This window comes from Lathyrus oleraceus, chromosome 2, assembly GCF_024323335.1.
Source record: "Lathyrus oleraceus cultivar Zhongwan6 chromosome 2, CAAS_Psat_ZW6_1.0, whole genome shotgun sequence".
Classification (NCBI taxonomy): domain Eukaryota; kingdom Viridiplantae; phylum Streptophyta; class Magnoliopsida; order Fabales; family Fabaceae; genus Lathyrus; species Lathyrus oleraceus.
The window spans coordinates 415,547,723-415,560,708 of NC_066580.1; the positions used below are offsets into that span (position 1 = coordinate 415,547,723).

General features: G+C 34.8%; 1 protein-coding gene across 1 annotated transcript; it reads right to left on the reverse strand.

The window, feature by feature from the left end:
* Window positions 1-356: 356 nt before the first annotated feature.
* LOC127123493 (F-box protein At5g65850) lies at window positions 357-1,797 on the reverse strand. Its single transcript, XM_051053706.1, has one exon. The coding sequence runs from the start codon at window positions 1,794-1,796 to the stop codon at window positions 357-359; it is 1,440 nt and encodes a 479-aa protein (XP_050909663.1). The 5' UTR covers window position 1,797.
* Window positions 1,798-12,986: the final 11,189 nt, after the last annotated feature.

A 12,986-nucleotide genomic window follows, 5' to 3' on the forward strand; every position in this document is an offset into this window, starting at 1 on the left:
ACATTTGAACATCCATATTATAAAGTTTAGCGTAAGCGATAAATAGAAGTTTTTTTTTTGTAGTGAGCAAATTTAGAAAAGATTTAACAACCTCTCATTTTCAATTGAATATATCAATGCTAGCCTAATCTCCTGTAGGAGGAGAAAACATCGAATGATGTTAAATTGACTATGTCGATATCGACTAATCATATAAAATAAAAAGATCCACGCAAATAAAAAAATGATTTGATTTAAGAAAATTGTGGAGACAACGTTTTACATTGTGCTAAACTATATGTTACAGACTTCTTTCGTTTATGTATCTTATTTAGTCATTATTCAAACGGAAATAAGAAACATGAAATTGGCAATAGTTAATGATCTCCATCACTTTGATAGAAAGGAAGCTTCAACGTTGCTTCTTCTTGGATGGTATCTGCAAAAACCCAAATAAATATGTAAGAGGCATAATCAAAGTGCAAATGAAGCGGTTGATAAGAATTCACAATGTGCACAAGATAAGCAGAGTAGAGAGAACAAGTGATTGTTACCATGAAATGGACATTCTGCACCTCAACCTTGTTTCCTTTAGCAAGGTTCTTCAATGATATGAGACTCGGAATATGAGGGATTGATTCAAACCGGATTGATTCAGCCCCATGTATATCTAAATATGTGAATCTATGTTTATCTGGTTCAAAATAAAGAAAGTTATTACAACTATGGGACTCCTGAAGCAATAAGGCACCACAGCCATTCTCAAAGTGTTTTATTGGCTTACACACGAGAAAATTCCAACGACATCCGTTGAAAGTATCTGTGCAGAAAACCTTGGTCCATGACTCACCAATACCATATTTTTTCATAAGCCATACTGAGCAACTATTGGGTGATATTTGTTCACATAGGTAAAGAAATCCATTTAATTCTACCATGGTGACATTCAATACTGCCTCACCAGGAAGACAAGGACAAGGGAATGAATGAAATTTCTCACTTTCTAAGTTTAAACACAATATTGACCGATTTTCGTTATCAAAATTGATCCAATGAAGTGCCCCATTCACGCAAGTAGGAGAATCAAGCGCCCAAGATGATGAAAACATAGGTTCAACTTCAATATTCTTCCATGTTGTTGTTCCTAATGTGTGCATTTCAACCACAAAAATATTGGATTTATAATGTCTCTTCCATATTCTTATCACCTTATATTCATTAGTTTTAGGTTGGAAACCAAGACCGACGCCTATTGAAAACCGAACTAGTCCAGTAGCTTCTGGAAGTCTTATGAACTCACCTGTAATTGGATTGCAAACAACTAAATGGTTTACACTAGATAGCATAGGCAAGTAAAGAGAGGCTTTTGCCTTAACTAAACAAAGCAAGCCATTGCAGGAATTCGCCACATCAAATTTATCATCCATTGGATTGTAATCAGGTAAATTAATCCTATTCACATTCCTAAGAGGCAGCTTGAATTTAGGATCAAACTTAACATTGAGAGAGCTAGACTTCTTTTGAGGTTGGTGCTCAAAAAGGTGCAAGGTATTTGATACTAGTTTTATATCACTAGTCCGAACCATGAAACCAAGTGATGCAGGTTCAGGTTCCGAGTATAATGCAGCGAAATGTGGGTCTAAAATCAGTGAATTCCATGTTTTGCAAACACATTTGCAAGTAAAAATAGCTTTGATGGGGAGTTTAAGGAGAATGTAGGTGATGATTGAGTATGGTAAATCTGCAAAATGTTCGATTTTCTCTTTTTCTGTATTGCGGCTAGTCATGGCAGAAGCAACTGAGTCACTTGTTTTCATGGCGATGCTGATATACAAAACAAAACCATAAGAAAAAGAAAACAAGAATAATAGTAGAGAAGGTATATATATATATCTATATCTATATTTTTCATTCAAATACAAAACAGATGTCATGATTATTGGAAAGCCATAATAATAATAATAGTAAAGAAACAACTAGGAATCCAAATATTACCAACCAAATATTGCAGTATATATATGCAACACAACAACAAAACCTAAAACAAGAAAAATCAAAGAGCAACGTAAATGTTATGATGCTTACGTAGTGAGTGATTTCAAAACACCCAGAGGAAGAACGGAAGCAAGGCTCCACCCTGTGCGTCAGACGGCAAGCCCTAACTCGAGTATTAGTAAGCGGTTGTGAATTGCTTCGCTACTTAAATAGGCTGTTACGTTACTTTACACAAAATTTTGGCAAATTTTCAGGATATTATTATCTTCGCTACTTTTTCAGTTTAAATTATTCAACTTTTACTGTATTAGATTCTTTTCAATTAAAAATTACATAAAAAAAACCTTGACATAATTAAATATTTTGATAGAGAGATTTACCGTCTAGTGCAGTCCTCGTTGATTTGAGGGTAGGTTTCTGTAGTTGCATGTAGAAAATATTTGATTAATAAAAAAAATCTACTATATAAAAATTTACTTTACACAAACGCTATTTACAAAATGCCATACTCTTTTTTTATATTACATAATTCAATTTTTTTTAGTTTAATAATTACAAATGCTTTTATATTAATTTTTTAAGTTTTTTAAGTAGAAAAATTGGATATTAGTTGCTAAAAAAGCACATATGTGAGACACTCCAGATTAATAGGAGTGACTAGAGACTTTAGTAATTTTATGGAATAAGAGCAAGTTCACAAGAGTGAGAAGTTCTGTTTTAAGGGGTATTTTATGTGGATATTTGGTTGTCCTTCCTTATTTTAGGAATGAGATATTTATATAGGTGATTCGCTGTCGCACACGGATCAAAAAGAGTTTCATAAACGTAGTAAATAGAAGTGACACTTGAGTCGTATCGCAAAGACTCTTGAGTAATTTAACCAATTGATTGAAAGGAGGGTGGTTTTGATTTTCGATTAAGAGTATGATTAACAAAATTTGATTTTGAATGAAACTAACGAGCTAATATACTGATTTGGGTTTCGATCTATCACTGGTTATTATAACTCCAATTCCTAATGCGGATTTGATCCCTATTCGATTAAAATATTGATTAAGCAATCATAATTGATATTAAATGAGTTATGTCCTATTTTCAGAATTAAGAAAACAATTAAAGATTGAGTGAATTATCGAAAAAGCTACGTTAAACGCGATTAAACTTAGGAGCATGCATCTATCGAATTAAATCAATATATTATATGAAACCTGAATTAAACATGCAAGAAACACAGAATAATATTGAAAGGAATTGTAATTGAATTGAAGTTATAATAACCTCGAGGTTTGATGGAAATCGTTATCAGCAGATCAACCTTTGGAAGATTAGCTCTCCATAGAAATTGTAGTCGTCTAATGTTATTTTGTGTAAATAATGAATCTCCAATTTAATGTTGTAAATTTTGTTTGTATAATATAAGGGAAATCGGGCCCTATTAGCAACTCCCCCAAATAATATAAAAATCAGTCCAAAACTAATTAATTTATAAAACCTGACACGAAAAATAGCATTTTGACTCTTCTGCACTTCGAATTGGTTTCTGACTTCAACAAAAAACTTACAACTTATCTTTTTAGCTTTCCAACATATATTATAACGTGTTAAATGACATTCCTTAGCTCAAGTTATGACCTACACAACAAGAAGATGTCAAATTACTGTTTACTCAGAAAATAAGTAACAAAATTAAAATAAAAGTATAGATAAATTAAACTTAGTAAACACACTAAAAACGGTAAAAATAACATAAAAGACTCTAGAATTGTCGTGGAATAATAGTGAAAGAATATACATCAAAATGCACTAATCAAATTCCCCCGCACTTAAAATTTTGTACTCCGAACAAAACTCTAAAATAAAAATTCAAAACAAAGTAAAAGAAACAAGAACAAAACAGAGCAAGAAAATTTAAAGACTTTCGGGGATCACAAAGGGGTAAGTAAACTTTTCCTTCTAAGCTTCAAGTAATATTGTGTTAGTGAGTAACTTTTTACAATAAGTCAAAGCAAATAAGAAGATAATTTACCAAAGAGTACATCATAAACAGCAAGATCCTCACTGGATAAAGTTCTCTCAACTCTCAAGTGTTTAGGTTATTTTTTTACACTCAAAGCATATCATGAAAATTAACACTACCATAAGTTTGAAAAGACTCTAACATCCAGACTTGAAATACATGCATACAAACATCAAAAAGGTTTTATCCAGGTTGTGATATGACCAAGATAAGGGTAAGATAAATCATAAGGAGTACTAGGCTAATATTAAAAGGGACAACATAAAATTAAAAGAAATTACGAAAGTTGAACTAAAATTTCATTTACTTTCAAACAACAACTTTGCAACCATTTTTTCTTTTCCTTTCGTCTTTTTCTTTTTTTTTTTCTTCTTTCTTCAGAAGGAATATGACAGTAATATGAATATTCATCTGCCACACATTGATATGTTGGTAGATAATACAACTAAATTCAAAGTATTTTCGTTTATGGACGGATTTTCTGGTTATAATCAGATCAAGATGGCACCCGAAGATATGGAGAAGACCACATTCATTACATCCTGGGGAACATTCTGTTATAGAGTGATGCCTTTCGGTTTAAAGAATGCTAGTGCAACATACCAGATAACAATGACCACTCTTTTCCATGATATGATGCATAAGGAGATCGAAGTCTATGTTGATGATATGATTGCCAAATCGAGTGATGTAGAAGAACATGTTGAGCATTTGTTGAAGCTATTCCAGCGTTTGAGGAAATACAAACTCCAGTTGAATCCCAATAAGTGTACATTTGGTGTTCGTTATGGTAAGTTGTTGGGTTTCATTGTCAGCGAGAAGGGTATTGAAGTTGATCCTGCCAAGGTCAAAGTAATACAAGAGATGCATGCGCCCGAAATTGAGAAGCAAGTCAGAGGTTTTCTCGGCCGCTTGAATTATATCTCAAGATTCATATCCCACATGACTTCCACGTGTGCGCCTATATTCAAGCTTCTTCGGAAAGATCAATATTGTGATTGGACAGAGGATTGCCAGAAAGCTTTTGATAGTATCAAAGAGTATCTTCTTGAGCCTCTGATTTTTGTCTCCACCTATTGAAGAGAGACCTTTGATCATGTATTTGACTGTGCTTGATAAGAGTATGGGCTGTGTTCTAGGTCAGCAAGACGAAACTGGAAATAAAGAATATGAAATTTACTACCTCAGTAAGAAGTTCACCGACTGTGAGACTCGGTATTCTATGGTAGAAAAGACTTGTTGCGCATTGGCTTAGGCTGTTAGGCATCTGCGTCAGTATATGTTGAATCATACTACTTGGTTGATATCCAAAATGGATCCAATCAAGTATATCTTTGAGAAGTCTGCTTTAACTGGGAGGATTTCCTGTTGTCAGATGTTGTTATCTGAGTACGATATTGAATACCGATCTTAAAAAGCTATTAAGGGTAGTATCTTGGCTGACCATTTGGCTCACCAAACGATTGAAGATTATCAGTCAATGCATTATGATTTCCCGGATGAAGAGATTTTGTACTTGAAAATGAAAGATTGTGATGAACCATTGCTTGAAGATGGTCCAGAACCTGGTTCCCGTTGGGGCATGGTATTTGATGGAGCAGTTAATCAGTATGGTAATGGCATTGGGGCAGTGATTATTACTCCTCAAGGCACTCATTTTTCGTTTACAACTAGATTGACTTTCAAATGTACGAACAACATGGATGAGTATGAAGCTTGCATTATGGGTCTTGAAGAGGCCATTGATCTCAGAATCAAGTATCTTGACGTCTATGGAGATTCAGCTTTGGTTGTGAATCAGATCAAAGATGAATAGGAGACGAATCAACTCGGTTTGATACCATATAGAGATTATGCGAGGAGGATTTCAATTTTCTTTACAAAGGTTGAATTTCATCATATCCCTAGAGATGAAAACCGGATGGCAGATGCTCTTGCAATGTTGGCTTCAATGGTTGTGATGAAGTTTTGGAATGAAGTTCCCAATCTTACTGTGATGCGTCTTGATAGGCCAGCTCATGTGTTTTTTATTGAAGAGGTCAGAGATGAGAAGCCATGGTATTTTGATATCAAGTGTTTCCTTCAAAGTCGGATTTACCCTCCTGGGGCATCTTTGAAAGATAAGAAGACTTTAAGAAGATTAACTGGAAACTTCTACCTGGATGGTGATGTGTTGTACAAGAGAAACTTGGATATGGTTTTGCTCATATGCGAGGATAAACACGAAATAGACTTATTGATGATTGAAGTCCATGAAGGTTCCTTTGGTACTCAATCCAATGGACATGCTATGGCTAAGAAGATGTTGAGAGCAGGCTACTATTGGCTGACGATGGAATCTGAAGGTTGCAAGTTTGTGAAGAAATGCCACAAATGTCAAATTTATGCAGATAAGATTCATGTTCCTCCGACACTATTGAATGTCATTTCCTCTCCATGGCCCTTCTCCATGTGGGGAATTGATATGATTGAGCCTAAGGCTTCGAACGAAGATCGTTTCATTCTAGTGGATATTGATTACTTCACGAAATGGGTTGAAGCGACATCGTATGCAAATGTAACCAAGCAAGTTGTTGTAAGGTTTATCAAGAATCAGATTATATGCCATTATGGTATGCCAAGTAAGATCATTACTGATAATAGATCTAACATGAACAATAATATGTTTGAAGCTCTTTGCAAAGATTTCAAGATTTCACATCATAACTCTTCTCCCTACAGACCTAAGATGAATTGGGTTGTTGAAGCTGCAAATAAGAACATTAAGAAGATCATTCAGAAGATGGTTGTCACATATAAAGATTTGCACGAGATGCTCCCATTCGCCTTACATGGGTATCGTACATCCATCTGCACTTCAATAAGGGCAACCCCTTTCTCACTTGTTTATGGCATGTAAGCTATGCTCGTAGTAGAGGTTGAGATCCCATCATTTCGTGTTTTGATGGAAGTCAAGTTGACTGAGGATGAATGGTGTCAGACCAGGTATGATCAGCTGAATTTGATTGAAGAAAAGGGGTTGACTGCCATGTGTCATGGTCAGTTATACCAGCAAAGGATGAAGAAAGCCTTTGATAAGAAGGTCAGGCCTTGTGTGTTTAGAAAAGGTGACCTTGTGCTTAAGAAGATTTTATCTTTCAAACCAGATGCTAGGGGAAAATGGACTCCTAATTATGAAGGCCCATATATTGTTAAGAGAGCCTTTTCAGGCGGTGCTTTGATTCTAACAACTATGGATGGTGAAGAGTTCACTCGTCCTGTGAATGCCAATGCAGTCAAGAAATACTTCTCCTAAAAGAAAAAAAGAATAACTCGTTAAGTTGAAAACCCGAAAGGACGACTTAGGCAAAAATGAGCGCCTCGGTGGATTGAAAACCCGAAAGGGCGATCCAGGAAAAAATTAGAGACATAAAATAGAAAATCAATCCCGATAGATTGAGTACCCCGCCTTTGGGAAATTTATGCAAAAATTAGGGATTATGGCAAGTAACTGCATTCGGTTGATCTTCAGTCTTGAAGACATTCTTGAGCACGTCATTTGGTTCTGATTCGTCATCTTCAACCAAAGCCAAGAGCACAGTGGATATTGAAGTTGGTAGAAGGATTAGTGATCATTGTATTCAATGTAGCCCTTTTTCATGTAAATTACCATTTTTCAACTTTTGTAAAGATCTATGGAGTTTTGTCATTTACAGACTACCATTCTATTAAATAAAGTTGAGCTTTTTATCCAATTGTTTCTACTCTTATTTATCTTTCAGCTAAATAGAATTAAATTTTATGATTGTATCGGGGTATTCGTTACCTTTAGATTTATTGACTAAATTAAAAGTTGTAAGGGGGTTGGTTATGCAATGGGAAGGTTTTAAGCACCCAAAACATCCTTAGTACTTTAAGGGAGCCCCTTTATACAAATGTTGTAAGGTAGCTTGGTATTTGAGAAAATATTTGTGCAAACATGATTGGGGAGATGAGAAAAGAATATACAAATTATTTACAATTTTGTGTTTGAATGGATAAACCCATTGCCTACGTACCATCTTAAAAAAAGAGTAGGATCAAAACCTCGTAGTTCGGGGTAAAAATATCAAAAGAAGTTGGTGAATTGATTGGTCAAAAGCCTTAAGGTCTTTTGTTATCAAAGGGAGAAAACTCAACCTAAAACCACAAATCCACCATGTGAGGAGAGCTTCAACATGCTAGTGAGGGGTTAACCCTATAATAAGCATGGAAGACTTATAGTCCATCACTAAGGATACAGGTGAGTATTATATCAACCTCTAGGATAACTCAAACCTAATAGCTAATGTTTATGAAAAACTTTGACAAAAGTGGCCATTGGAACCACAAAACAATTGAGTGAGTTGTATTTACAAATGAAAAGTATTCACAAAATAGGGTCAAAGTTGACTTAGGATTCAATTCAAAATAAGTGTTATGAAAAGAGTTTGAAAAATTAAAGGCATAGTGCCTAGGTTTCTAATTTTGAAAACAATGTTAATATTTGTACAAAAGTTTGGCTTGGGTTAGAGTGGAGAGAAGAAGAGAAGGGCTAGATCATAAATATGCAAAGATGAGGAAAGAGAAATAAAACCACTTGGAGTTCCCTTCTTGAGATTATAAAGATTATCCAAGTTGCTCCTTTCCTTTGGACTTAGCAAGCAATAAGCAAATGACTCAAGCAATCAAGCAAATATTTAATCAAGCTCCTAGGAATCTTCCAATTGGCTTTTGTCTCTCTTGTCTTGGATGCTCATGACAATGGTCCTTCTAATTAGCTCAAGTTTAGGATCCCTATCACATGAGAACATACAAATCAAAAAGTTCCACAATGCAAACAAAAGAATGGACAAGAGTGAGTTTAGAATTAGGGTCCTTTAAATTCATCTTCAAGATTAAGCATTCTAAAGGCATGAGGCCTAGTTGCTCTTCAACATATTTAGCATTCTAAAGGCATGAGGCCTAGTTTCTCTTGAAACTCCATTTAGCATAGGTAAGGTCCTAAATCTAAGTCCTTTCTCCATTTGTATTGGGTTCACACAAACAAAAACAAAACAAGCACAAGGCAATAGTATATACACAATAATATGCTCAAGTGAGCAAAAGGCAAATTGCATTAACATAAACATGAGCTCAAGTGAGCAAAGGGCAAAGACAAATGAATTAATGAGCAAGAAATTAAATTGCATTAAAGTAAATTGCAAGAATTAAATGCTTGAATCAAAAGTTAGTGATTAGTAGTTAGTGTTAGTGTGCCATAAGGCAATTTAGCGCTATGTTAAGCTATCGTAAGTGGACTAATGTAGTAGTCACACCTATCTGAGGTCAGTCAATAAAACTATAGGCAACAAACACAAGTTAGAGACCATGACTAGTAAGCCAAGCTCTTACAACTTGCCATGCCAAAAGAAAAGAAGAATGGCCTTGTATGGATTTAGGTTTTTTGCTTGACCAAGAAGCATCCTATCTCTAATGCAAAGCAATTCACTTGATCTTCGATCAAGATGAATTTGATTTGAATCAAAAAAGGTTAAGCCCCTCATATGTCAAGGCTAACCACAAATCATTAACTCATTGGTGAAAAAGAAAAAGAAGAAGAAGATGGAAATAGAATGTACATAATTGAAATTCAAATGACATAACCAACACACATTGATCAATATCAATATCAATCAATGGTAAACAGAAGTCAGATGAAGCTTAGAAGTCAAGAAGCAATAAAAATATTTTTGGTAATTTTTGGAATTAAAATAAACAAATAAAGGTCAAACTTCAAATCCAATTCAAATCAACTTGGAAAAGTCCAATTGGATCATCATAAGTTCAACATGGTCAAATAAGGTTTGACAAAAAATTTCATCATTTTTTGAAAACAAAAACTAATTTTAAACAATTAAAAATGAAGAAAAATAACCTAATTGAACTAAAATCTCAAATAAATCTCAAATCAATTAAGAAATTGATGAGAATATTTTTCATAGATTCATCATCATCCAAAGAGGTTAAGAAAATATTTTTGGCATTTTTGAATATTGAAAAGTATTTTAAATGAATTAAATGGAATCACAAAAATAATTAAAAATCATTTTTAGAAACTAGAATTTAAGAGAAATTTTTTGCAATTGGTCCCATATTTTTGTGATTCCCAATAAAGAAGTTATGAATTTTTAAAAATAATTGGAATAAAAGAAAATAAAATGAAAATTCAGAAATTGCAAAAATCCACAGCGCTTGGATCTTGGTTCATTAATTGACGTGGCACATCTGTTGGCTGGGAGACGCGCGCGCATGGTGTACTTGAGTCAACATCATCACACATGGCATTAAAATAAGTCAATCAAATGAAGCGCTGAGATTAGATTAGAAGTAACAGATCCAATTGCCAGGAACTCATCCACGTGGGGATGGTGGTGGAAACCACCGTCTTCTCCGGTGAGACTCATGTTCCGGCCAGAGTTGCAGGTTTTCAAACCTCCATCAAAATGCACGATCCATACATCAATAGAAAGCTGGGGTGATGTACATCACCCCTATAACCTTAGTTTCTACTCTAGACTCTCATAGAAGGAGAAATCTGAGATAGAAAAATGAGGTGTTCAATCTGAGTTTGCTCAATTCATAAAATTAAAAGCAAAAATCAATTGCCTCTCACATGAGGAATTCAGAGGTACCAACCAACACAAAAAATGATCAATATCCAAGGAGATTCGAAGGAAAATAGTTGGAGGGAAAACCTTTGAAGAGCAGCTTTCAATGGCACGATCTGATCCAAATCTTCAATGCAGCTTATTCTTAAGGTAGCAAGGAAGCAAGGCTAAGGAATTGAAGTTCAGAGATCAACCAATGAAGTTGAAATCTGAGCTTGAAAAATTGAGAGAGAAATCAAAATTCCTTTGAGTGAAGGTTAGGATTCAATTGTGCAGAACTTCAGGCGCCTTTTGGTTGAAGTTTGAAGTGAATGAAGCATTCTATTTATAGGCAAGGCTGATGCAAGGCATGAAGAAACTCGTGTGCATGTGAAGTTGGGTCCTCCATGCATGGGCCTGTACAGGCGCATGGGAGGCCCAAAAGCAATTGCAAATGCAAGCTGAGATGAATGTGAGATGGTTTGGACGTGCAGATTTCATTGTATTAGCTTGTGCACAAAGATTCAACATGGTTTCCATAAATGATCACAAAACTTCATCTCTTCGAAAATGCCATTTGCAAAATTGAAACATAGGCACGTGGATAATGGTTGGAAAGGTCTTGACATAAGGAACAAATTTTATGTTGAACAAAAATCCATTTGGAGTTGGGAAAATATTGAAAACTGGTCATGAAGTTCAATGTACAAAACATGTATATGGAAATTTTGCCAAAATAGACCAACTTCAAGCACTTCTGTTTCAATGATGAAAGCCTCAAATGACAAAACATCCCACATCGAAGTTTTAGATATTTTCAAGACAAGCAATTTGGACTTAAATTTTTCATCATTTGGATTTTTGATGAGAAAGTTATGGGCACTAGAAGTTGGACTTTTTCACATTTCAATGACTTTGGTCCAAAGTGACCTATAATGTTTTGTATTATCACATGTATTTGTTTTAGGATTATGAAATTTTATCCAACATAACAATTTAAGTAGACATATTAAAATTTCCAATGCATTTGGTCCCACCTCAAAATTATAAAAAATGAAGAAGTTAGGTCCTTGGGAAGTTGACCCAAAATTAGGGTTTCAATCAAAATGACCTATAATATTTTGAAATGGATGATGACCTTCCAAGTTTTAAATTAATTTTTGATGAACATGAAAGTTGTTCATATGGTTCTTAAGAATATTTTTTCTCTTAGGTTCATATTCATTTGACAAACACATCAAAAGTTAGGTCTCAGTGGATTTTAAAATAGTTAGATGAATTGACTGATCAACTTCTCAAGTCCAAACTTCACATCTCAATGAATGGATGATTGAGGAAATTCACATGGTTACATATATACATAAAATGATGAATGAAATAACTTCCCTTGATTTTATTTGATCATGGGTTGAGGTTGCTTCATGAGCAAGACACAGTCAATGCACAGTTGAATTAAGGTTTCCTTGGGAAACAATCCTAAAGCCCTTTGGTTTATCTTGATCAAATTGACAAATTGAGGCACTTGGGAGGCATATATGATGATTGAGAGATTTGGGAACCATTGTCATGCTTGCTTTCACTTCATCTGGCCAATTCAATGGGCATAGGAGCCTCCTAGGAGCCTTGGATTACATGATTGCTCCAGCTTCAAAACAAACAAAGTTAGTGAAATATTTTTGTGCTTTTGGTTAGTAAACAAAATAAGAAAAGCAATAATATACAATTCAAGCATGCTTGGTGGTCTCAAACCAACTCACATAAGTCCCAACCCAAGGGTTAAGGAGCCAAGATGCTATGATCCTTGAGGCAAATGCAATGTGCCATGATATGATGCCATGAGGGATCATAGGGTCAAAATTAGGGTCTTACAGATGCCCCTATTTAAGTTCATTCTAGCCGGAGATATGAAGGTTAAAATCTTCATCTCGATGAGGTAGAATGGGCTTAAATAATAACAAAGAGATGAATTTTGGTCCCTAAGTGACATCATGATGCAAATGCATGTATGCAAAATTAATACTCTGTGGGGATATGTGTCCACAAAGGAAAGAGAAATTAGGAGAAATTGAAAATCCATATGAGTAATATACTCATAAATGGGACAGAGACTCCGGGGACTTTATTGGGGAATAAAGGGGATAAAATGCGTGAGTAGGTCACGACTTAAAATTTGCTGGGAGACACGAAGGGATTCCATGAAAATAAATCAATGGAAAGGATACTTCGGATAAAAATCCGGAATCAGATGGGAGAAAATCCACTAAGGGACTCCGGCGGGGATATCCACAAAGGACTCAGCTGAGAACAAAACAAGTGAGGTATTATCGGTTACTGGGTAATAAGCTCAAAGAGACATATGATCAAGACAC